The sequence below is a fragment of the Denticeps clupeoides genome, chromosome 3 (assembly GCF_900700375.1).
Source record: "Denticeps clupeoides chromosome 3, fDenClu1.1, whole genome shotgun sequence".
NCBI classification, from domain to species: Eukaryota; Metazoa; Chordata; class Actinopteri; order Clupeiformes; family Denticipitidae; genus Denticeps; species Denticeps clupeoides.
This window is the reverse complement of record NC_041709.1, coordinates 1884454-1912275: the sequence shown is the minus strand read 5'-3', so window position 1 is coordinate 1912275 and position 27822 is coordinate 1884454. Positions and strand designations below refer to the sequence as shown.

Below are 27822 nucleotides of genomic sequence, written 5' to 3'. Positions count from 1 at the left end.
AACATTAGACATTTTCGACATTTGCTTCCCCTAGAGCACATACGGGTCCCTCTCACAGGCGACCCCTCATATCTGTGGTCGGACACACAGCAGCTGCTGCCGTCCATCTCACCGCCAGCCCTGAAGAAGAAGAAGAGAAAAATATCAGCTCATCAGCACTGTCAGATTGTATGGCCGGGCCTGCGGCACTCTCACTTCAATCTGTGGGAAAATCTGTGGGAAGACGGGAGAAAAGGAAAGTTTGTGCCACATCACAGGGACTATAGGATGAAGCAGACAAATGGGAGTCTGAAGCTGGCTTGATGGACGTCTGGTTATTAAGAAGTATGAAGCCGCTTGACCACATTCCGCTGCTACAGCTCTTCCTCCTGGCGCTGATCTGGCCTGGTTCTACACTCCAGAGAGGTAGGGGTTCCAGCTCAGCTTTAGCAACTAATAATTTCTATCTCTTTTCACAATGTGCCTTACTCAACAGCACGATGTACATGTACATGCACGGAGTGCATGGCCTCGCTTTTACTGAGAAAGGGGCTGTTTTACTTTCTTAAAATGAACTGTGCCACATTTGTAACCGATGTGACACACTTACTGCAACGTGCAACTGAAGGAATACGGTGTGGCTACGACTGCAGCTGAACGGCCATAGGCGCGCATAGTGATACATCTCACAGTAGCCCCGCTCATATTCGAGGTAACTCAGTAAGCACCATAGATTAGGTGTTGAAGTGGATGAGGTTGTGACATTGCCACAGTATTTGCAGCCCCAAGTAACCAATCAGTGTGTTTCTTCACACATATGGACCACAGAACAAAGATTCATGCTAGCAGCAGAGCTATTGGTTCCTTTCGGCATTCAGGAAGTGCTTTCCCCAGCATGACTGTTAGCCATGTGTTTGGTCACTTGAAGGGGTGAGGTCATGTCATGGGTATGTGGAGACCACGTTGCTCTCCATACCTGTGTAAAAACCTGTATGCCTTGCAAGGCTCAACAGTAGATGAGCAAATATAAAGACCTAGATGAAAGTAGGGTGAGTATTGGTAACGTGGAACACTTTTTTAAATAATTTTGTTTTCTCTATAACACTGCAGTTACATATTATCATGTTAAACAGCTTTAGTTGTAAACTGGCTTTTACATATATACTGTATATAATAATAATCTATTTTATTTATAGAGCGCTTTTAAAAGCTTTACATAAAATTGAACAGTACAATAAAATGCGTCCAACCTTACCAATGATTACGTTATGATCTAAAATATGAGATTCACACAAATCTCCAGGTTCAAGGTTGACTGGAACAAAACAGCAAGGCAGGAAGTTTAGGACTTATATTTACAGCACTTAGCAGAGTTATGCAGAGACAGTTATCGGGACAGTCCCCCTGGAGCAACTCGGGGTTAAGTGTCTTGCTCAGAGACACACTGGTAGTAAGTGGGTTTGAACCTGAGACCTTGTGGCAAGTGTACTGCCGCCCCTAGCATGTCCTGTGGATTTAATTGAAGTATTAGAAGGTGAGACAGCCATTTTGCTGACAGTGATCAACGTTATTTAATAGTTGACCACTGCCTAGTTTTTAACAAAAGATCAATTAGGCAATATCTGAATGCCCAAGCTGTGCTGTGATTCAGCAAGGGCTTTATCAAAATGTTAAAGCAGCTTGAGGGACCCTTGGTAGGGGAAATCTTATCCTGTTGGATGTCAGCAACAGTCAGCCCTTGGCACTTGGACCTGTAAAGTTTGCACACGGTGTGAGGAACAGGTGACATATCCGCTGATGCACATGGTGGAAAGTGCATGACTGAGTTGTGTGTGGGCCAAGGATGTAATTATGCAATTAAAATGCATATGGATCCCTGTTTGATAAGCCTGATAAGCCGGCTCCCGTATTGAGCAATCTGGCATTCACTTGTCAAAAAGGTTCCTCATGGCCAAGAGAGACCCATGAGCTTGTGACACGCATTCTTGGGTGAGGTCAAGTTGTTGGAACAGTATGATAAGCTTCGGTTGATGCTATGTGAATCCTGGATGAGGGCCAGGTCAGTATTCCCCCTCCAAAGTCACAGAAAAAGGCTCAAACAGATCATCTTTTACTGCACTCATGTGGTTCTGAACGTGTGGGGCATGCCCCAAGCCAGAGCTGTTCAAAAAATTCATTTTATTGATTAACTAGACATGTCTTAATAAGAACCGCAATTTGAGTTATCTTATTTTAAACAGTCCAAAAATATGTACATTTGATGTAGTTCTAGTTTGGTAATGTTACCGCAGAAGGGACCACTCTCAGCTAATTCGACCCGCCCCTTACCAGTCCAGCAGACAGTCTAATGGCTCATCTCTAAAATGTCGCCTCAGTTATTGTATTTTTTTTTTTCTGCGATTTCGCACATCCCAGGAAGAATTAATTGTGATATAAGGAGCTTGGATTGACAATATTCGGAATGAAATGATCTTCAGCCCAGCACCAGTAAGCAGGCACATAGAGGACCTTGCGCTCACGTCCCATGCATATGGGTGTGACAGAATTCAGGGTACACAAAGACTGAAGTTAGCTCCACCGAAAACGGTGTTGGGCCAGACAGGTAACAGATGATACCATTTATCATTTTGAGACTAACTGAACTACATGGGTAATGTGTGTATTGTATTTAAGGTAAAACAGACAATTTGAATAAAGGCGCTAACTTCAGTGTTATGTACTACTTTGTAAGCCACAGACTCACAAACACTACGCCACAGACACTAAGTAACTTGCATGAACAGATTTCATTGGCTGAGGTTCCACGCTTGAAAAGTTTAATGTTTAACTTTCTGTTATAAGCAAGATGTGAAATGTGAAGCTACGTAGTAGGAGTCATCACATCAATGTGACCCTAGTCTGAGAGTCACTAGCATAAAGTTTGTGAAGAAGGGATCCATGTGGGAAGAAATGACAGGTGCAGGGACATTTCATATCAAAAGGTGGTGTCCATTTACACAGTAGAAAATGCTAAGCACATATCGTGCTCGGACGCGGTTCATCGAAATCGTGTGAAAAGTATTTCAAGAATTTCAAAATGTCGGCATTAAGTCAGTGTTTAACATATGATAGTGTTTTTTTTCTTCCTGTCGAAAGACAGTTTAACCTACATGCACCAAATATGGTACACACATGTGTCATCCTAAGAAAAACACATTTCTAATTGACATCCCTGCGCTAAAATGCATAAGAATTTTTTTTATATATAATTTGTGTTTTCTCAGGTCATTAACATTTATGCCCAGCTCTTTACCACAACATACCATAAAACGAGAGTGGGATCTTGTTGAATTAGTTAATTTTGGGCTTTAATTGGCATATTAACCCCAAAAATGTACGTAAAATGAACATGTTAGCATGCTAATGCTAACCTAAAAAATGTTAATAGGACGTGATCACAATGAGTCACATGAAATTTGGTGATGTTTAGAGCATGTTGAAAAATTAGCATATTAGCAATATCAACAGATTACTGCTTTTGGAATCGTGCTTGTGATATCTATGTGACCCTTAAGTGAATTCATTTGTCTGTGAGTATGTTCAGAATATGGTTGTAAGTGAGCAATTTCACATTTAATAAGACATACTCCTCTGGTTTTAGAGAACTTAATTTCCTGTCCATTCTTTATTGACCCTTGCCTTAATTAACCAATAAATAGTGTGTTTATACACACACATGAACTTCCTATTCTTAATCCATAATATGGAGTTGGCCTCACTTTTGCAACTATAACATTCTTCCAGAAGAGATCAGAGACTGATGTTTACATGAATGTCTGGCACACAGTCTACACTCTAATGTTATATGAGGTGCAGGCCAGTCATGATCCTCCACACCAACCTCACGCATTCGTGTTTTCATAGACCATATCTTTATGTCTGTGCGTACTGGTGTGTAGTCATGTTAGAACAGAAAAGGCCCATCCCCAAACCATTCCCACAAAGTTAGAAGCATGAAAATGTTGCTGAAGCATTCAGATTTCTTTTTACTGGAGATCAGGGACCAAACCCAGCCTCTGAAAAAAAAGAGATTACGACTACACTGCTCTAGAGCTTTATAACACTGCATTCAACACTTTGCATTGCACTTGGCATTACACTGCTCAAAAAATAAAGGAAACAACACAGTGTTACTCCAAGTCAGTCACACTTAAGTGAAATCAAACCACAGACCACTTCTCAGTTCCTATGCTTTCTGGCTGATGTTCTGTTCACTTTTGAATGCTGGCAGTTGTTTAACTTTTAGTGGTAGCATGAGACGGAGTCTACAACCCACACAAGTGGCTCAGGTGGTGCAACTCATCCAGTCTGTCAGCATAGTGAACAGAGCATGGAGGCACTACCAGGAGATGAGCCAGTACATCAGTAGACGTGGAGGAGGGCATCAACCCAGCAGCAGGACTGCTACTTCCAACTTTGTGCAAGAACCCCAAATACTTACAGCCCAACACTGTACAGAATGTTTGGCATTTGCCAAAGAAGACCAAGATTGGAAAATTCGCCACTGGCGTCCTGTGCTTTTGAAAACAGCTTCACACTGAGCACGTGACAGAGTCTGGAGACGCTGTGGAGAACATTCTGCTGCCTGCAGTATCCTCCAGCATGACCGGTTTGGCAGTGGGTCAGTAATGGTGTTGGGGTGGCATTTATTTGGGGGGCAGCACAGCCATCCATATGTTCGCCAGAGGTAGCCGGACTGCCATTAGGAACCGAGATGAGTTTGTCAGATTCCTTGTGAGACCATGCGGTTGGCCCTGGGTTCCTCCAATGCAAGACAATGCTAGACCTCATGTGACTGGAGTGTATCAGCAAGGCATTGAAGCTTTGAACGGGCCCGCCCGTTCTCCAGACCTGAATCCAATTAAGCACTTATGGGACATCATGTCTCACTCTAGTCCTGGTCTGGGAGGAGATCCCTTAGGAGACCATCCACCACCTCATCAGCATGAAGCATGCCTAGGCATTGTAGGGAAGTCATACAGGCATGTGGAAGCCACACACACATCAAAGTTGGATCAGCCTGCAGTGTGTTTTTCCCACTTAAATTCTGAGTGTGACTCCAATCCAGACCTCCATGGGTTTATTTCCATCATTTTTGCATTTGTCACGTCCGCGAGCTGACAGGGGAATGAAGGACATACCGGGAAACAATGATTTATTAAACACAAATAAAATGTCACAAGAGGGCTGGGAACCGGGGAAACAAAAAGGCAAATCAAAAACAAACCCGCAGGCATTTGCCGATTGGCAGAACTGAAAACAACACTTCTCATAGGTTGCACGGTCCACATAAAGTGTCGCAGCAAGTCCTAATAACAAGACTGCTGTCAGGCAAATTGGTGCCAGGTGCGTCTCCAGCCGCACCCAATCGTGGGGAGGACGGTGGCAGCCACAGGGCTCCTGCCCTGCTGTGTCCTCCCACCGGCGGACCCGGACCCTCTGGCTGGCTCCCTGACGTCGTTCCGCATGGCGGCCTCTGTCCTTCCAACCTGCTGGAGGAGGTAGTGGACATGTGGTGTGGAGGGTGGTGGACGTTCTCTGCAGCAGACAGGGGTGCTGGTGCTGTGCTGATGTTCTGCTGGGGAACCTTCCGGGTATGTGCGGGCTCTGTCATTGGGGGACCCCTTCCTGGCTGGACAAAGGGGTATTTCTGTCTTTGGGGGACCCCCCCCTGGCTGGACAAAGGGGTATTTCTGTACTCGTCCACCTCACCCTGGACTGGCACAGTCGGGTCAGGAACTTCCTCCCTGGGGTTCTGCTCCGCTGCCATCTGGTGGACACACACATACAGACACATGCACACACACAATGAGACAGACAAAAGAGTGCATCTTATGTCTCCCTCTCTGGGATCTCCGGGACCTCCTTAGGAGGTGCAACCAGGACCTCTCGCCACACGCCAGTGCTGCATCCCCCACCGTGGGGTCTTCCTGCACTGGATCCTGGCTTGTGCTGGTGTGGTGGTGGGGCAGGGTTCGATCCATGGCTCCAGGTGCGTCTCCAGCCGCACCCAATCGTGACAGCATTCAACTATGTAAAAAAAAACAAAGTATTTGAAAAGAATACATCATACATTCAGATCTAGGATTTCTTAGTTTTGTGTTTCTTTTATTTTTAAGAGGCCTGGTTGCATCTGCTTCACCATTGAAACCCATTACATCCCAAAAAACAAGTGTCAAAAAAAAACTCAGCAGTCAGTGCTCCCCCTGTTCTTGATGATCACTCAGAAATGTACTTAAGCATTCTCGAGAGTGTTTCCTGTAGACTGGTAGATTTCTCTGTGATGAAGATGTATGGAGAACATTACCTGGTTCACTGTATTGTGCCATTGTGGTCCATATTTTTTTCTGTACATAACTAAGAACCTGTTGAACTGATAATGTATGCTGCTTTCATTACCCTTGCATCTAACATACATACGATGAACAACTATAATCGCAACACCTTTGTTTTTGTTCCAATTTTTCATGATCTGAACTGAAAGATCTGAAAAAATTTCTACATTCACAAAAGATTACTGTACAATATTGTTCACAAATCTGTCTTAATCCGTGTTAGTGAGCACTTCTCCTTTCCCAATATAATCCATTCCATTTGTATATTTAGGTGCTGATCAGACATGCAAATATGCAGTCTGATTACACAGCACAGTGGTGTTGAGGGAGCATGCATTTGGCATGCTAACTGGAATGTCTAGCAGAGTTAATGTGAAATTAATGTTCTTTACTCTACCACAGGGCCGGCCCTTACAAATTTGGAGCCATAGGAAAGATTTTGCATCACAGTAAATTGTGTAGAAATACTCACAAGAATCTGAAAAGCTTTCTCTTAGACATTCTTTCATTTAAAGGAGCTGATTGCAAATTTAAAATACCAAAAAATACAAACTTGACATCAAAAAATGACGAGTAGCAGCTAACGGCTAATTAGATGGAAGGCTCTCAATATTCCTGCTGACTAAGCAGCATCTTGATATGCCACACCTATTAGGATTTCACTAATACAGATTTAATCAGATTTGTGAACAATATTTAAGTGTTTTATGTGTATGTAGAAAATGTTTCAGCTCTTGAACAATGGGAACAGAAACAAGAGTTGCATTTATGTTTTTGTTCAGTGTACATCTAAAAGTACGCATTTGCATGTTTTAATACATATGACAAATTCCATAGTGTTACGTTTTCTGATTGAGACTTTACATTCCCAGCACCAAGAATCATTACCTTACTAGAGACAGTGGATGTTCTGCTGGATCACAATGTAACTTTCATATGTGAAGTTGACTCCCATCCACCGGCAGACATTTCATGGACAAGGAATAATTACCCTATCAGGTAAGAATTCTTTATTACATCACATACTTTAAATATACAGTATTTATCAGACGCCCTTATCCAGAGCGACTCACATAGTAGAGTGTGTGACCCTCTAGGTCAATGAGTCTTCTGCGACAGCAAATTGTTTTCAGATCGTAACTGTGCTAAATTTTCAAAATGCATGCTTTACCTAAAGTGCCAAAGGAATGTAATATAATATAAAATCAACAGGGCAACAGCCAACTCGCATAAATTTACTTCCTTCATATCCCTCCAATTTCACGCAAACACACACCACAACAGCATATCTGCTTCCTGTATTTACTTTTGCTGTGAAAGGAAACCGAACCAAGATGTCCATCACTCACTGATTTGGAGCAAAGCAAACACACTAAGGAGTGAATGCGGCCTTATACTCACTCTTACTGTGCAACAAACCAGCCTCAGCCGGGGCACATCACATCACAAAATCCACGCTCTGATTTAGCTAGCTTTTTCCTCGTCTGACGAAAGCCAGTTGATTGAAAGCACCAACGGCTTCCATAACCATCACCCAATCCGAAGGCAATGTACCTGTCCTCCATACATTAACCTCACCACTCCTACATTGTCCAGTGCCTTCAATCTCTGGACAAATCTTATGCAAACCCTGCAGCCTTATTGATTAAAAAAGTACTAAGTTTTCCAAATCCAATACAACCACTCACACTTACTTTCTACTCAAGGTTGCGGAGGCCAGAGGTCATCCTGAGTGCAGGGCGGGACACAACCATGTACACACACCATTAACACACAGCCATACCTACAGACAATTCAGTGCCGCCAAATAGTATACATGTCTCTGGGCGGTGGGAGGAAACCAGAGAACCCAGAGGGAATTCACGCCAACATGTGGAGACCATGCAAAATCTGCACACTCAAGGTCCGAGCCGTGATTCGAGCTTACAGCCTTGGAAGAGTGACGCTATGTGTGCAGCCCAAGATTGAGAATGCATTGCAAAACATAATATCAAAATATCTGCCTCTGGCCAAGATTAATTTTTTAGGTTTAAATATTGGTTGACTGTATAGTTTAGAATCTGCCCTTTTCATTGCAGGTACTATGATTCCCGGTACATTACCAGAGAAAATGGACAAATGTTGATCATTCCCACTGTGAAAGACTCAGACAGCGGAGAGTACTGCTGTATGGCTGACAATGGAGTTGGAGAGCCAGCCAAAAGCTGTGGGGCTCTGCAGCTAAAAATGAGTATGTCACAGTTTTATGTACATTATGTGCAACAAAATTTCAGTTTGAAAAAAAATATATATATATTAGCAGGTTTACTGTAAAATCCACAGTTGAAATCACAAATCCTGATTTCAAGAGCCAGTCCTACTAGCAACAAGACGTTTTTTTTGTTGTTGTTTTTCAGAGCCCCAGATTAAAAGGCATGCAACCAACATCACACTTCTTATTGAAAGCAAAGCTGTGTTACCATGCGTTACTTTGGGAAACCCCAAACCTGACATAACATGGATTAAGAATGAAGATCGTGTTAAGGTAACAATGCATATATATGTTTTTTTATTCAGTGTACTATCATACTAATATGACTGTCCCCAACAGGTCAGTGACCGTATCTCCATTCTGGAAAGTGGTGCATTAAAAATCCATAACATAAAGAAAGAGGATGCAGGGCAGTATCGGTGTGTGGCAAGAAACAGTGTTGGTATCGCCTTCTCCAAACCAGTGACCATAGAAATACAAGGTGAGTCTTGACTAGATCACGCCTTTTGGCTGCTATGTGCAAATATTCCTTTAACATTTCAAAGGAATGCATTTTTTATAATTTGGGCCTGACAGTATGACAGACCATTTACTATTGCGCTGACGAGGCTCGGAAAAATCTGGGACCAAATTCGGAAACGTGTGAAAATTTTTTTTTTATTATCGTTTATTATTCTAGTCCGAAATTGGACTTTTACAGACTTTGTGGCCAGATGGTTAGGCAAACAAAGCTGTTTTTTACAGATCACACACAATAAAAAAAAGAGTTAATTAGTGGGGAATAAGTTTTATTTATTTATTTATTTGTCACTTCTTCGGCCTTTAAGGTCATATTAAAGCACGCACACCGGCAAGCAATATATCAAAAATTTGTACTTAATTAGCGATTAAAGTGATTGCAAAAGGGGGTCCTACAAGGGGTACTGTTACAGAATCATTGCCAACACTGTAAATCAACATAATCTTAAACCAGCCACTTCATGCTCCTTCAGCCATTTCAACATACTGCCTGGTCTTCAACATACTCCAAACGTCACCAAGTTTTATGTGACTCATCATGGCCACGCCCCATTAGCATTTTTGATGTTGGCATGCTAGCATTACCATGCTAAAACTGTAATTTTTAAAAATTGTTTAAAAATCACCAAATTTAACATGATTCCCTGTTAGCATTTTTGATGTTTGCATGCTAGCATTAGCATACTAACAATTACATTTTTCAACATGGTCCAAACATTGCCAAATTTTATGTGATTTATCGTAGCCATGCCCTGTTAGCATTTTTATGTTAGCATGGTAACATTAGCATGCTAACATGCGAATTTTTCAACATGGTTCAAACGTCACCAAATTTACTCCTGTGAGTAAACGCAGGGACAGGCTCATTAAATTTTCTCCTGGAATTTTTGCTTCTAGTTCTGCTATAATTATTATTATTGCTACTATGGATATGTATTGTCAAGGATCTCAATATACAATATATATCACAATACATGGGTCACGATAACTAAACAAAATTTGTTTAAAATATATCAATATTTGGTGTCCCTCTATCAATACAATATCACCACGTGAAATATCGCAATTTATTGACAATTTTCTTAGAGGTGGGAGAGCTCTATGAATAAGATGCCTACACTGCATCCAGAAAGTATTCACAGCGCATTATTTTTTCCATGTTTAGTTGTTATAGCCTTATTCCAAAATGGATTAAATAAATTTTCCCCTCAGAATTCTAAACCCAACATCCCATAATGACAACACGAAAATAGTTTCAGTCTCAAGGCTTTTTGAATATGACACCTCAAATTGACAAACCAATCCTTGGCCATGCACATGGGGAGTGTTGGGCAGTGTACGTTTTGCGTGTGTTCCAAGTTGTGGGTGTTGCTGTAAGGCATTGTGGGTATACAGAAATAAAGAGAGAAAGAAGCAGAAAGCGTGTTGAGAGTCCACGTGTTTATTCATCAACAGCAAACATAACAGGCAAGTTTGGCCCATTCCTCTTCACAGCACCTCTCAAGCTCCATCAGGTTGTATGGGACATGTGGGTGCATAGCATCTCCAGAGATGTTCCATTGAATTTAAGTCTTAGCTCTGGCCGGGCCACTCAAGGACATTCACAGAGTTGCCCTGAAGCCACTCCTTTGAAATCTTGGCTGTGTGCTCAGGTTTGCTGTCCTCCTGAATGATGAACCGTCACCCCAAGTGCGCTCAGGAGCAGGTTTTCATCAAGAATGTCTCTATTAATTGCTGCAATCATCTTACCCTCTATCCTGACTGATCTCCCAGTTCCTGCAGCTGAAAAACATGCACCACAGCATGATGCTGCCAGTGGTGGGCTGTGAATCCTTAACCACTGAAGTGGCACTGAGCAAAGCACCATCCCCACACACTGCTTCCTGGGCGCCTTTCATGGCTGCCCACTGCTTACCAAGAGTTGTGGATTAAAAGACAGGTTTTTGTTGTGTGCATCATGTGCTGTGCTGTGTTTCACAATGACAATCACTTAATTTTTTCACACAATCACCTCACCATGCTTTACTGTAGGGATGGTATTGGCCTGGTGATGAGCAGTGCCTGGTTTCTGCCAATATTTGTCTCATCAGTCCAGAGAATTTTGTTTTGAGTCCTTCAGGTCCCCTTTGGCAAACTTCAGGCGGGTTGCCTTTTATTAATGAGTGGCTTCCATCTGGCTACTTTTCCATACAGGCCTGATTGGTAGATTTAAGCCATTTAAGACATGGTGCATTGTAGCAAGCACGTTGCTCCCAAGTATGAGCTCCATTTGAAATTAATGTCACCTGAATTAGCCTTAAGTAAAACTTAAGTATACACAAAAATATAAATGACAGGAACAATGGCACTTTCTATATCATTGCCAAATCAACCAAAAGAATGAAATACTAAAGAAGTTAAAGAATATTTAAAAACGTTTTTTGCCATCTAAAAATATATATGAAAGATGGCAGGTAAATTTTGATGTACTCACACTTCAGGGTGAAGAAAATTCTTCTCAGAACTGTTATTTTAACATATATCAGAGCATTAAAAGAACATAAGCATGACAGAAAATTAAAGTGAAAGTGAAGTGATTGTCATTGTGATACACTGCAAATACAGCACACGGTGACACAACGAAATGTGTCCTCTGCTTTTAACCATCACCCTTGGTGAGAAGTGGGCGGATCGCGATTCAAACCGGCAATCTTCTGATTACGGGTCCGCTTCCTTAACCGCTAGGCCGCCACTGCCCCTACAATTATAAAGAACAACAAGATAAAATTTCTTCATCTTAGTTACATCAAAAAAGTGTCACAGGTAAAAAAATCCAAACCTTAAACAGGTAGCTCCATGCTATGTAAAAATAATCGTTTTAAGAGATAATAGTCATTCTAAGAAAGCAATACTATTTAAATGTAAATATTTTTCAAAGATTTTTTTAATGAATTTGAAGTATTGGATGTATAGTACGTGTGAAAAACTTAAAAAGTCCACCAAACATGCTTTAAAAAAATTAAATGCATGTTTTTAAAAAACCTTGAATAGCATAAAGAGCTGCATAAGCAGTCTTTTTTACGACACATATACCAACTGGTTACCTTGAACTTTTGTACTATTATGGACCTGGGTACTATTATGTACCTGGGTACTATAATGGATTTGGGTACTATAATGGACTTGGGCCATCATGACCATGGCCAAGGTGGTAGTAACCTATGAACTTACTATCAGCAAGACACTTAAACCTGAGTGTCTCCAGGGGGGACTGTCCCTACTGATGACTACGGATTGTAAGTCGCTCTGGATAAGAGTGTCTGATAAATGGTGTAAATGTAATGTAAATGTAAGGTATATCATATACCCTTGAGCAGGGTACCCCTCCCCTTACAATCTTACACGGGGGCCTTTCATCACTGCACACTACTCAAAAAATGACCTGATAAGGTGCCGACAAGAGACTGTTTGTCTACCTGTTGAAAGTTTAAGTGTTCTCTGTATGGCTTGAGGTGGAATGTGTGAATGTGTTGGCAAGAAAATTCAATCTGGTCCCTACTGATGATATGCAAAATGAAAATTTCTTTCAAACAAAACATGTGCCAGAAGGCACATCTCTATATATATCGGACCTCCTTTAAGAAAATTTAGACTTTGGGACTAATTTAACTGTATGATCACACAGTTATAATCTAAGGCTAAATCACAGCATCTTGGTAAAACGATGCTGTTCATGCTGTTCAATTAAATCTCTATAATCTGAGGTTGGGATATATTTGTTGCCCTGGATTTAATTTCAATGTCATTTTGCCGTGTGATAATCTCCTTCTCAACAGCAGTCACCTGCCATTCCCTTGCAATCGGTATGTAACTGTGCTCAAACACAAAAAACTGCATGTCCATTACGGACCCGTAATCGGAAGGCTGTGGGTTCGAATCCTAAATTGCCAAGGTGCCACTGAGCACAGGGCGCCTCACTTACCTCAGGGGCCACACTGACCTCAGGGCGCCTTTTATGTATGTCCACTGCTCACGAATGGTGATGGTAAAAGTAAGGGGAAACATTTCGTTGTGTGTACCATGTGCTGTGCTGCTGTGTTTCACAATAACAGCAAGTGACTGTTATTGTGAAACACTTTCAAATGCTTCTTTAACTTCATCGTCCTTGAAAAATGTTTTAGCTAGAACGATGGGGCATCGTTTTGAAATGCTACCTCTTTTTCAATAAAATTTTGCATTGCATATAGGACATATAAACTTTGAATTTGACGAATCAAAAAATGTATAACTTTTTTAAGATTTTTTATAATAATGAAATTTCTCTCAGCTAAACCCGCTTTCTCCGCCCTAAACTTGATAGGCCTCTTTGCTTCCTTTCCTCCTGGACAAACAACCTGAAAAACAAATTGGAATCTGGACCAGCTGTTCTGAAGTACAGCGCAAAAATGGAATCAAAAATAGAACAGACTCAGGAAAAACTCCTCCAGCATTTTGACTTCCATAAAAGAAAGAACATTGATGTAACTGGAGGGCAATTACGTACGTTTCAAGAACATTTCAGAATTGACAATCTGCAACAAAAACTGTGAGGCTATACTGTGACCTGACTGTGAGTGTGAGGCTATACCCTCACAGTCACAGTCAGGGAACAAATATAAATGATAAGATGATCTTTTATTAGTCCCACAGGTAATTGATGCAGCCAGTCTATTTGCTGCCTGCACATCAATGTTCTGTGTAATTGGGTCTGTCAGGAAGACAGACCATTTATTATTGTGCTGAGAATGGCAAAAAAGAACATTAAAGAACGTTAAAGACCGCCACGCGAAGACCGTCAAACGTAAAGAAACAACGGATTTGTAAAATAAAACTTCTTTGAAGTGATACTGCAGTACCACAGTAAAGAAGCCCCATTTTACAAATCCCATGCCCGCAGCTGTGACCAATGCCCGGACAGACCCATCAAAATTTCCCCTGGAATTTTGGCTTCTAGTTTACTGTATGATTGTAAATTTTCAAAGAATTTTGGAATACAGTTTCTAAGTGGTTCAATAATGAATTCAAACTCTTTTGAGTTATGGTTACTACTAGACAAGTAATTAAAAAAGATACGTTTAATGAGAACAAAAACTTTAGGCAATTTTGTGGCTGTTTGGCGAGTGACTTTTGTGCTATTGATTTAAAATGTGTCATCGACAAGGTGAAACCATGTTTAAAGAAGACAAAGTAAAAAATTATGAAATGCAAAAACAAAACCATGAAAATGTTATAGAAACGTGTACATAAGAACCGCACATGTTTAAAATATAACTAATATATTTATGCAGCTGATTATGCACCATATTTTTATTTTGTTAATAATGCACTGTCAGTTTTTTTTACACATGGGACACGTGGGATCATGTGTATTCTGGGTACACACAAAACAGCTGAACACACATATTAATCTGCTTTGGTTGGAAGCCTCATCAGAACAAACTATTTAAGGAGCCTCTAAAAATGTAGGCTTTGGAACAAAGGATTGTAAAGTGCTCTAGATTAACTTATCCAGAGCAACTATACAATATTTAGGGGATGCATCAAACAATTATGTTTAAAATGAATTAATCTGGAAATTTAAATAGATTAAGGATGAGCGTTCACGTGTAAAGAGACAAGACAATGTAAGCTTGAGTAATGTAATCTTCGTTTTTTTTTTGTCATAACGAAGTTTTCTTGTAATTTCATTTGGATATTTAGCTCCAGCTAAAATACTGAAGGTACCAAAAGAGAAAAAAGTGCCTTTCGGATCTGAGGTGACTCTGGAATGCAATGCCACAGGAAACCCAATACCGTCAATTACTTGGCTGGAAAATGGAAATACAGTAAGTGCATAAAATGTCTTAAATAAATTGTGTCATTCTTTTTTTCCTATTTTTTCTGTAACTATAATTTCTTCTGACCATTGTTAGGGGTCTCTGGTTCATATACTTCTCAGGTCAATAACACCGTTAACACGATTCCCACAGTGATAATGACCTTGCAGCTCTGGTGTCAGGTCAGAGTTAAAAACAGCTGGGGCATTTCTAATTTGGAGAACATTTGATTAGTTTACCCCAATGCCATGGATTTTTTATTTAAGGAACATGCATCTCATTTCTGACTGACTTCAATAGGAGTTTGCATGCACTTTAAACTGAAGGAAATGTTGGTGAGGGAAGTACGCTGGGGTAGACTTCGTTTAGTGTTTAATGCAAGTGACTCTAAGGAAATGGTGGTATTGAGTATCATTCATGCTCCTTTATTTTTAATAAATTATAATATTTTTATCTTGCTTGTTTAACTTGCTACAACATACATGACTGGGGGACAGAGGAAAAAGGAGACAGAAAAAGAGAAGTTGTACAGAAAGTGGACATATGGAGGAGGGACAGGGTGGAGGAGGAGAAAAAAGGGGTGGGGTTTGTAGAAGGATAGGGAATGAACACAGGCCATCTTCTTCTGTACTCGCTTAAGCAGAAAAAAAACACAGCAACAAGAAACATCTACATAAATCACGGTAAATAATTTCTGTTAAACATTATTCAACAGCACACAGTACTAATGATACAAGACATGTTCAGCTGCTCCAGACTCTGTGTCTGTGAGCACGTGTTTGTGCGCCTGTGTGAGCCCTTATGTGTAGCCCTAAGTGCGTGAATGTGCCCACAAGGTTTCTCCATGTGAGTGGTTAATAGTGTTTGTGGGGAGCCACAGCCCCGCTCCCCCCAGGACATGAAGCCAACATGTAGGAGGTCCAGGCAATAGGCATCCAGAGATGCAAGGACAATTGCTGGTCGACTGAGTTCAGGATGCCGGAAAGGGATTTTACTGAGCGGTTTCTGAACTCTCCCAGCAGTCTTCACTATTCATTCAAAAGGTCTCCAGCGTCTGACGTCATCTGCAGCGTTTCCAGTCTAATGTGCTCTACTATTGAAACGTTTCAGTTCTTAGGAAATATTGTTGATCTGAGTCTACAATCCAACACGACCACACTGCTAGTACCGCTGAGTATTTAAATGCAATACTCACCCACCCTGAGTATTACTTGTTTCATGTTCTGGTGTTCTCAAACGTTTGTCAATCGCCCTGGTCATTCATTTCCTTCTAACAGACAGATATCTTCCTACAACCTGACCTGTGATCATGTAAGATTTTAGGTATTAGAAAAACATTTAGACACTTGAGGGTGTAAAATAAAACTACTATATAAATAGCGTTTTGAAGAACGCGTCATTTATATTTTTTGAATGTCAGATCTCCGGGGCATCGGTGGAAGAGACGTTGGTGGAGGAGGTCATAGTCTCTGTGCTCCATGTTGTGGTCAATAAACCAGCTCTTTACACCTGCCTGGCCTCCAACCGCCACAGTGGAGGAGACAACACGGTGAAGGCCACGGCCAAGATCACCGTCGCTGGTATGCCCCAAGTCCTGTGTCTATGATGATTCATAATTGCAGTAGATTTTTCTTTGACCTAAATTACATTTCTTTTCATAGACTAGTACGGGTGATCCTGAAATTCTGCTTAGGGACGGTGACTACTGCTTTTATAGCTGCTGGTTGTGACATCAGCTGTGCACATAAATCCGGAGGTGTTTTTGTTTTCCTAGAACAGCTGGTTAACTAACATTAGTTTCCTTTTATTTCATTCGCTTGCCTTTGAACAGAGCGCCATTAGCAAATCAGGGTACCATTCCTACTCTGTGTGAGGCCTGCAGTGCGTACTGCTGTTAAAAATCACACCTGCTGCATCTGAAGGCCCCAAACAGACAGGACTGTCCTCAGATCACATAAGAATGATCTGGAAGACAGCATGGATGCATTATGCTTTTCTGGTCCTGTGTGGAAAAGTCCTAACTTCACCTTTTTATTCCTGGCTCCTGCACTGCTGCTGGCTTCGGAATCCTGTAACTTTCCCATAGAGTGGAGGTAAGAACGTCTATATTATTATTTCTTAATGGACAATCCAGACGTAGGTAGTGTAGGCGTAGGTTGGCGTGAACTCTGAGAAACTATGAGAATAATCTAAGTTCTAAATAGAGGGTGTTCATGCCAAGTTTCTCCTGCACAGTGTGAGAATTAAAACAACATTTTTCATCACAGTTAAGAAACCAAACTATTTGAAAGCCATTCTAGCCACGCTATGCCTGAACTAATCTATAACTCATCTGGGGAGAATTGAAGTGGGTTCAATTGAATGATATTGTCATAGTAAAGTAATGAATAAATAGCTAAACAAGAAACAAACACAATATTTAATTATGTTTGCACATAAAATGCATTTGAGGATGTGGATTTAAATAATCCAGAATTAGATGATTATATGACAAGCATGAGAGCCATAAATTATCAAGCTCCTATTATGAGCCACAGTGATATATATATATATATATACACACACACACACACACACATACATACACACACCAAAAAGGATGGCGAACAAGTATGGATCTAGAATGGGCCTTACAGAGAGTAACACTGCACTTAATATGACACAATGTCGATAACACTATTATAAGTCTTTACTGGTCTTTCTAGGCTTTATAAAGGACCGTCTGGGTATTGCAGCACCTATCGTGGAGATGTGTGCCGAGCAGAGCTGCGCAGGGATGCCCTGGTTTTCTTCAACTACTCACGGCATGACCCTGAGGATGCCCAAGAGTTCCTGGCCCAGACTGCCTGGGCTGAGCTGGAAGGTGTGAGCTCATTCTGTCGGCCAGCTGCTCGGTCTCTCCTCTGTCACTGCGCGTTCCCGGACTGCAACCCCTCCGGACTCGGCCCTGCTCCCAAGCCAGTATGCAGGTAATGTCTCTAATTCTGACATGCTTTTGAGATAGCCAGCACTTCGTGAATTTGTCAGATCTCTGGCAACTCCTTGCAGGTACTGAATATGATCTGGGTTAACTGATTTCCAGAAAGAATTTTATAACAGAGATGTTTATCGCACACTGTTATTTGAGGTGGATGGAACTTGTCTCCACAGGGAGCACTGTGTGACCGTGAAGGTGTTGTACTGTCATAAGGAATGGATCTCCATGGAGGAGAAGTTATTAAAAGGGCTAGTTTCTCCTGGCCAGACTCTGACCCTGCCCGACTGCATGTCCCTACCCAGCCAGAAGGCAGACCCGGCATCCTGCACAGCGGTGCCATTTCTTGGTTAGTTATGTTTGAATCATGCACTTATCCATGATCTAGGGTTCTAGTGCGGCATTCAAAGTGGTTTACGGTATTGTAGATACTAATACACATCAAAAATACCGCCTTAACCCTTGTGTCATCTTCCTCAGGACTACCCTGTCCCCCTCTTCGTGTACAAAAGTGTATACTGTACAAAAATGTAGTAATTTTAAAGAGTTTTGCAAACACGTTTTTAAAAATTAAAAGATTATAAACCCAACTGTTATTTAAAGCATGTAATTTTTTAAGGAAAAATCTGTTTAATATATACTGTATTTTTCCTGCTTTCTCAAATTACACACAAATGTATGTAAATTCACAACAATTGACTATAATTTAAAATCTAACTCATAATATAACAATTTTGACCACACAAAAAATTTTTTTTTCTTTTTTTTTATTTTGAGGTAAACTACAAGTACATTTAAGGTAAACTTTAAAGCACTTTGACAGTTAAGTTTTTATTACTTTTAAAAAGATAATTCTAATGCACAGATAAAGTAGCAGAAATCCCTCACATTTACACAGCTCCATGTTTTCCAAACGCATAAATTAAGAAAATTCAGCTATGCATCGTTTTTTAATATTGTGGGTGGGTCTGTGTGAAACAGGCTGCTAGAGATGTATATGTTGCTATTCTTTCATAAATTATAAATTAATCCTTTAAATGCTAATTTAACCAATTTTGTGTGACAATACACAAAATAATTACTAATGCAATCAAACCATTTTTTTGTTGATCTTTGACATGTCCAAGACACAAATGCATCACTGCATCATCCTCCTACTATTTATTATGTGAAAAAAATTTTTTATGGATTTTTAAAATAAATAATCAATGGTACAAATGTTTTAACTGGCATTTAAGGGGTTAAAATCCTGAAAAACAATCAGAAAAAAAGTGAATTTTATGGCAGATTTTGTCCGTGTACATTTTTGTACATGAAGAGGGAGAGAGGGTGCAAAATGCATGCCCAGAGTATGGATGACATCTAATTAAAAAACACTGGCTAAAAAGAAGATTTCCTATAGAAATTCATGCCTAACACAACAAGAATAATTGACATCTGAAAAAGAATTACAAAAAGGCTAGAGGAGGGCACAATGGTTTTAAACAAAGGAATTAAATTCTTGTTTTAGAGTAAAGTCCAAGGCTTTTAGAGAATTTAGCATGAAAAGAGGCTCTTAAACCTGGCTATCATGGGGCTTTATTACATAAGGCTGTGAGGAGGATTCAGTCACAGACAGAACAGCTGAATAAATGATACACTTTTGCTGAGTGTATTTTCATTCTAACCCCATTCAAGTCCCAGAAGAATGACTTCTTAAAGCATCTTAATATACTTTTGTACTTTTAACTCTCACCGAGATTCTTATTTCAAGTAACTCCTTAACATCCATTCCATGTTTTGGTTGCATGTGGTTATAGTTGCAGTATGTAGTTTTTTTGTTTGTAATTGTTCTTGCAATTTTGGTTTGTAATTTATTATGCTCTCTTCAATGTTTCCAGAAATCAAGAAACATCTAGTAACAAGTAAGTACGCTGTGAAAAAAACTATTGTGGAAGTTAATGGTAGCATAGCGGTTAAGGAAGGTTAATCAGAAGGTTGCTGGTTTGAATCCCGAGCTGCCAAGGTGCCACTGAGGTGCAACTGAGCAATGCTCCTTGCGTGCCTTTAATGGCTGCCCACTGCACACCAAGGGTAAAATGGGTTAAATGCATTTTGGGGTGTGCACCGTGTGCTGTGCTTGCTGTGCTCCACAATGACAATCACTTTCCCTTTAAATCATACACAGGGATGGTCCTAGCCTGTTCGGTGCCCCGGGCGAACACCCCCTGCCACACACACACACACACACAGAAACATAAAACATAGTAAGAATGATATATTAACCTATTTTATTGTAAAATCTGTATTTGAAACCATACTGAATTTAACCAGATACACATATATGGGGCTTTGACCTTTTCTTGTCTTCCATCTTCCACTGGTGTTAAAATTGCATTCCAGTATCAACATCCATCCTCCAACCTGAGGATCACCACAATGTAAACTAAATTTGCGACATAACGAGCTTGGATCGACAATGTTATGAATGAATTGTGCTTTATTAGGAAGCACTCTGCCCCGCTCCCCTTTCGACAGGTGTGAGACTTCAGCCCAGCAGCAGCAGCAACAAGCAGGCACTTCGAGGACCTCACGCCCCACACGTATGGGTGTGATAGAATTTAGAGTACACAAAGACGCTGAAGTTAGCTCATTAGTCACAGCTCCTTATTCGTATTGTCTGTTCCACCTTAAATACTCTTTGTTGTAAAAGTATGCAATCCATTGCACAGTTCCCATGTGAAATTTACCCAAAACTTCATGTCTTCTGTAACACAATGTACACATGCATCAGAGCTTGATGTGGAGCTGGATTTTTTTTTCACTTAGCATGAGCTAAGGTAAAATGATATTCCTGTTCCTTTATGATATTCCTGTTCACATATCCTTTCTTGAAAATTTACAAAATGTTTAATTATCCAGTTCTGCACAATGTTGTCCACTATTCATAGTATGCATGTGTTTTTGATCATTTTATGGATTAAAGAGGGGGTAAATCTAAAACTCGTTCAATAGTTGGGGGCTAAAAAATTATTACGTTATTACTTCATTGAGTAATGAGCTTCATAATTTAGATTTTTTTTTTCAACTTTATTCATCTCGAAGGAAATTGCTTCTCTGCTTTTAACCATCACCCTTGGTGAGCAGTGGGCAGCCATGACAGGCACCCCGGGAGCAGTGTGTGGGGACGGTGCTTTGCTCAGTGGCATCTCAGTGGCACCTTGGCAGATCGGGATTCAAACCTTCTGATTTCAGGGCCGCTTCCATAACCGCTAGGCCACCACTGCCCCGTACTAATAAGTGTTAATTAGATTATACATAATTTGTTAAGGTATTTCTTGACTTTGTAAATAAGGTACATTTGTATTTATTAATAATATGCAGATTGATGTTAGTTAAATTTCACCCTATTTTGTTTAGTATTTATTAACTTTGAATGTAAGGTACTGTTTACCAAAAAATATGAAATTAGCTAAACAAAATGTGTGCGAATCGTTACCTTAATTTTGTTGTGTAGATTCAATATGTTTTTTTCTCATATTGTATACACTTCAGAATGCTGTGTTGTTGGGTGGTTGGGCGTGGTGAAACTCATCATAGCGGTTATAACATTTATGTCACAGATGCCTGCTACAATGACCGAGGACGATTTTATCAAGGAGCCGTCAATGTTACTTTGTCAGGCATTCCTTGCCAGAAATGGAGCCAGCAGGTAAAATCCTGGATTTCTTTATGCTTAAATCGCTTAAAATGAATTCACTCTGTAATCATGAAATTACATCTGAGTGAGGAAGGAAACAAAATTGCCTGTGATCACAACTCATTGGCCCAGGAGGGACTGTTGGGATGGGCAGAGGGGAAAATGTTTAGACAATTTATGTGCTGGAAACGATCAGTGTGTGCAGATATATCCACAAAGACCACAAAGATAGCTAGAGGTGGGAGGGAGTGCAAGCTAGCGAGAGAAATCCGATTTACTGTCATTGAGGAACTTTATCTACATTTGTTCTATTTTTCCCTCTTGGTTCTTGGTTCAAACAATGACCATGTGTCCAATGACTTTGACATGACGCATGTCAGCAAATGGTTGTGGAGCTTGAACCAGGGTTGCTAATCAAAATATGAGCAACTGGCATTCCATCCCCAGTGAAGTGGCGCGAGAAGCTGCTAACGGGTGATTCATTTGAAGCATGCATTGTGAGCCATGAGAAAAAGTAAGGATTCTTTGTTTGCTACCCTCATCCCAAAGGACCCCCACCGCCACAGACTCTCAGCGGAGGTCATCCCAGAGTTGAGAAACGCTGAGAATTACTGCCGCAACCCGGGGGGTGAGAGTGACAGACCCTGGTGCTACACCACCAACCCCAATGTCATATGGGAGTACTGTAACATTCAGAAATGTAGTGAAAGTAAGTGTACAGCCCACCACAGAAACCAGCACTCCTTTTCTTTAATGTGACTGTCATAATCTCTTTTTTTTTTTTTTTTTTTAATTCCACCCCCAGTGAATCTGACACCCCCAGACCCAAAGATGACTCGTGTTCCAAAAAACGTCCCTCCAGTCTTGTCCACTGCATATTCCATGAGTGTCATCATATTTGTTCTAGCTGGATTTGCCGGCGCTGCCTTCCTCCTCGTCTTAGCACTCATGTGCCACAGGAGGAAGAAAGCGTGGAAGAACCGTAAAAGGTACATTTCTGACAGGGGGTGGGCTCAACAGCAGTGCACATGGGTCTTCCACAAAGCAAAATTTCTTAGTTTACTGCCAAAAGCAAAGATGGTTCCAATGCAAATGAGCCGTCTTCATGGGGCCTCCGATCCCAATCGACTCTGTTCTCCTTTCTTGTCCCTGGCTGGTGGAGCAACTTGTCCTGCTCCATTCGACTAGCCGAGACTACCACCACCTTTAAGAAGCAGCTGAAAACCCACTTGTTCAAAATGTATTTCCAATGAGTCTAACACATTTACACACCCACATGCACACACACTCACAAAAAAAAATATTCCGATCATTGTTGTATTCTTGACAAGTTCGGCCTTATCAGGACTCTTAGTTTTGTAACTCAAAATCTATAGAAACCAAATGAGAATTGCTGGTGTCTTCCTCTTTGGATAAAAGCCTCTGCCAAGTAAAGTAAAGTAAAAACCGGCACTGACGTTTGGCTTTGAATGCCAACACCCTGATAAACCTTCTTATTTATTCTTATTTATTTTTACCTCGACATCCTCAATGATGTTTGTTCTTGCTTGCCTTCAGGGTCATAGCGACGCCCACCTTGACCACCCTCCCCTCCGAACTGCTGCTAGACAGGCTTCACCCCAATCCCATGTACCAGCGCCTGCCACTGCTGCTCAACTCCAAACTGCTGAGTCTCGAGTACCCGCGGAACAACATTGAGTATGTGCGCGACATTGGAGAGGGGGCCTTCGGCAGGGTCTTTCAAGCAAGGTGAGAGCCACTGCGATCTCATGTGAACCTTGCGCTGCCAGGATGTGTCCTTCTGCGGAGGGATTATCTGATTTGTCACTTTTTAATGATGCTTTTTGAGTTTTATGATAAATGGCGTAATCAATTGGAAAAAAAATAGACTGTATCCAAGCAAGCAGACCTACAGAGTCTGAAAAAGTCTCTCACACTCCGTAACTGGATTTTAATGGGAAGGCATTCACTGAGCATACGGAGACCCCTGGGAATGACATCGGAGGACAGACAAGCCTGATGCCGAACTCCTGAAATAGAATCTGGGATGTGGCTATCAAGGGGCATCAGATTGGTTTCAACGTGAAACTTCCCTGCGCAGGTCAGGAGGGACTGGCTTGATGCCTATTTATAGTCCTGGAGAGAGTTGTTTACTTTCTCCACAGCCTTCCAGCGGCTTCCAGCACAGGAAGAGAAAACCTCCCGGTGTCCTTTACTGTGGCTCGGTTCTACAGCTCTCAGCGGTGGACCTGGCCTTTGGCATTGCATTGTATAATGATCCAGCAAGGATGAAAGGGGACTGGTGTGTGTGTGTGTGCACGCACATGTAACCAAGTTGTATTATTTGTCCTTCTAATGTCAAAGGACACCAATCAGCGTCTATCCTTTTGCCACGGATAAAACCTGACCAGAAAGTAACTCAATCAACCCTAGAGAGTTCCAACACGCAGCTGCTCCAAATGAGCACGATGCATTTTAATCATCCTGCGTCCTGAGTTAACCCGGTGCTCGTGCTTTCAGGGCTCCTGGCCTGTTGCCCACAGAGCCCTTCACTATGGTGGCTGTGAAGATGCTGAAGGAGGAGGCCACAGCCGACATGCAGAATGACTTCCAGAGAGAAGCAGCGCTGATGGCAGAATTTGACCACCCAAACATCGTCCGACTACTGGGTATCCCTTCACTCTTGAACTACATTTTTTTAAATGTATTTTTCTGAATGCAAATATTTGGAGATCAAAAAGCTGTGATGGAAACTGTGAAACTGTGATGCAACATTCTAATGTTTAAAAACTGGAGTGTGTCGATGGTCTTGGAGGTTGATGGAATGAGGCAGCAGAGAGGCGAAATGTGGGGTGAAAAAAGTGTTTTGGTATCAAACATAAAAGGACAAACTGTGTCATAAATGATATAAAGAACCAAAAAGAAATAAAAAAAAACAACAAAAGAAAAATCCTTACTCAGCTACAGGCCACCAAGCAGCAACACAGACCAGCAGTCATTCACCTGCAAGGTGTACCCTCCTTTAAAAGGTCATAAAGCCCCACCCTTAATTGGGACATCCCATGCCTCAGGTTTACAGGGGGGTGCTTTACACATGAACGTAAGTGAATCATTGTACACACCGACTCCTTTAGACATACAAAGATTTTCTTATAATTCTACCCATTTAAAATGCACCAAATAACTTACCACTTTAAACAGATAATTACTAATAAGGATAACGGCCCGTCTCTGGTGAATGTGAGACTCTTTTACCACCCCTTCCTCCGGATACACTACTATGCCGTGCAGCAAGTAGGTTTTGGTTGTCGTTGACTGTCCCTGTAACTACTGATTGTAAGTCGCTCTGGATAAGTGCGTCTGGTAAAACACTGCACGTACATAGACACAAGTGTTTAAAACCAGACCAAAAAAACAACCTTTAGGTCACGGTGAAGACGCGGCAGCGCTCATTTCAGCACATAATGGAATATCCAAAGCTTGAATCCCTTAGTTTAAATTATGCCAAACTGCATGACAAAATCATGGCATCCTTTCCACATACTACTCTGAATGACATGTGACCTCATTTACCTTATTGTGACAGTCCTGTGAATCCCCCCCTCCAAGCTACTACTTAAGCAACATGTGACCATCAAAGTACATCAAATTGATCTGAAAAAACGTTTTCCTCAAAACCATTTCTTTAAAAGACTCTGGGAAATGTCCCTATACATATGCACATAAACACCTTCAAATTGAAGTGTAGATTGTAGAATTTTAAATAGATAGATCTGTTACAAAACAGCATTTCCTCAATGGCACAACAGAGATACAGTAAATATATTATTTTAAGAGCTGACCTCGGGCATGCCTTCATTGAGATTCCGGAAGTGTACCACTCCGGCTGTTGGAATAACACTGCTTTATTTTTGTCTCAATGGCCCTTTCATTGGTGTAACTGAGATGCCAGTGTGTGTGTGTGTGTGTGTGTGTGTGTGTGTGTGTGTGTCCTTGTAGGTGTGTGTGCGGTGGGGAAGCCCATGTGTCTGATGTTTGAGTACATGGCCCACGGGGATCTAAATGAGTTCCTCCGCCGACGTTCTCCAACACACCTCAACAGCATGAGCCAGGCCAGCCTATCCAGACGCAGCTTCTCCTTGGAGATGGAGCCTAGAGCTCTCACCTGCATGGAGCAGCTTTACGTTTCCAAACAAGTTGCGGCTGGCATGGCCTATCTCTCCGAGCGTAAGTTTGTCCACCGCGACCTGGCCACCCGCAACTGCTTGGTGGGGGAGAACATGGTGGTGAAGATTGCTGATTTTGGCTTGTCCAGGAACATCTACTCAGCCGATTACTACAAGGCCAATGAGAACGATGCCATCCCAATTCGCTGGATGCCTCCAGAGTCAATTTTCTATAACCGCTACACAACTGAGTCGGATGTATGGGCGTATGGTGTGGTGCTCTGGGAGATCTTCTCTCATGGCATGCAGCCATATTATGGCATGGCCCACGAGGAAGTCATCTACTACGTGCGGGATGGCAACATCCTGACCATGCCGGAGAACTGTCCGCTGGAGCTCTACAGCCTGATGAGGCTCTGCTGGAGCACCCACCCCACTGACCGGCCCAGTTTCACCAGCATCCACCGCATACTGGAGCGGATGCATGAACAAATGCTCCACCCCAGTGGGTTCTGAAGAACCAGAAGATCCAGGAAGCGGGCCGGCAGGTTCATCACTCCTCATGCTGTCAGATTGTACCTGGTGAGAACTCAGATTCTGTGTCCCAGCACAGCTGAGATTTTACAGGTAGAGTTGAGGTATCCTACGTGTGCAGACATGTAAACGTTCGCATTTTACGATTTTTCCAAAAGGGAAATTTGAATTTCACACTTCTAAGACTTGTATTGAATAGTTCTATATCTTGACATTTGTTTTGTCACAACGTACATGAGAAGTTACGATATAATACAATATATGAAAAGTTACTCATTTTTAATTTGACAGACATGCGCATCCAAAAGCTCAACTAGTTTGACCATTAAACATGAGTAAACACATTCAGCAAAGTCCATTTAAACACCAACAGCATTGCTGTGCAATAATTTTGCATCCGAATGCTTTTGTCATGTTTAGTCTTCATTGTGCATTTCTCAAGTCTGGTAAGACATAGTATATTCCAATCATGCACATAATCACTTTATAGTGTTTGAATAATGTTTGTGTTATTGTCTGCAGTTGCTATTCCACATTTGGGGCATTTTACATTTTTTTTTGGTTTCATTAAATAGTTGCCACAGTCAGACATTCTCCAACAACATGTGAAGCTCTTAACTGATTGCCATAGTCTGTGTGTTTAATTGTTCAATTTAGCTGGGAAATAAAAACCCTAATAATTGTATTATTTCTAATCTCTAAAAACAGTTTATTGTGTGATGTTGCTTCATTTTTGTTTAGATTAATATGCACAAGATTGATGTTAATATTGCCCAGTTTTAACAACTGGTATGTTTTAGATCAGTTCTAATTGTTAAAGGTAGGTGGCGCTGTATAACCAATAAAGAGACAAACTTAGAATTAGTTTTTTCCTTCCCTGCCAACTATCTAAAACCATAAAAATGATTGAATTAGTTTATTCAAATTGTATTATATGTGTAAATAAAATCTGTGAAAAAATTTGAGATCAGATTTAATTACACCATAGCATGAAGACAGAGAGAGATAGAGGCATACAAGGAAATCGACTGTGAGGACATCTCAGTACAATTGTTTTTATTCCAAATGAATTTAAATCACATTACACTCTCGGCTTTGGGGGCTCATTTTCATTCATGTTAGATGGTGAGGTGAGTTCAGGTTCGGCTGGGGGTAATTCTTCATGCCTGCTGAGAGTGAGCAGTGGCCCCCGAGGGCCACAGAGGTACTACTGGTTGGCCAGGAAAAACAAACACGGTCTCACTTGCCGCTCACTACACGCCGGCCAGCCCGCTGCAAAGATGAAGAGTCCACATGGGAGGTGAAACGGGGACTCACCCTCCTCTCCTCAACTCTCCCTGACCCCTGTGATATGCCATGGTTTTGACATTAAGGTTCCTGGAGACATGGGGAGGTGAAGAGGAGTCGCTTCTCCTCTTCCTGATTTCAGAAATCGTAATTGCTCCTGTCATAATACATCATAGACCAACCACGATAAGCGAGGAGCCTCCTCCCCGAGACACGTTTGCCCTG

The 27822-nt window shown here is 41.3% G+C and overlaps 1 protein-coding gene across 2 annotated transcripts; it reads left to right on the top strand.

The window, feature by feature from the left end:
• The first annotated feature begins 71 nt into the window (after positions 1-71).
• On the top strand, positions 72-27249 carry musk (muscle, skeletal, receptor tyrosine kinase). Of its 2 annotated transcripts, XM_028974374.1 has the most exons (17): positions 72-405; positions 7226-7352; positions 8432-8583; positions 8750-8877; positions 8944-9085; positions 14842-14966; positions 16378-16537; positions 17044-17050; positions 17663-17926; positions 18108-18280; positions 19812-19835; positions 21534-21622; positions 22160-22319; positions 22416-22599; positions 23168-23359; positions 24131-24279; positions 25610-27248. In XM_028974374.1, the coding sequence occupies exons 1-17, from the start codon at positions 303-305 to the stop codon at positions 26290-26292; spliced, it is 2862 nt and encodes a 953-aa protein (XP_028830207.1). In that variant the 5' UTR covers positions 72-302; the 3' UTR covers positions 26293-27248. The 2 variants fall into 2 exon arrangements, with proteins under 2 accessions (XP_028830207.1, XP_028830208.1); XM_028974375.1 differs by lacking the exon at positions 19812-19835 and having other exon boundaries at positions 25610-27249.
• The last annotated feature ends 573 nt before the right edge of the window (positions 27250-27822 follow it).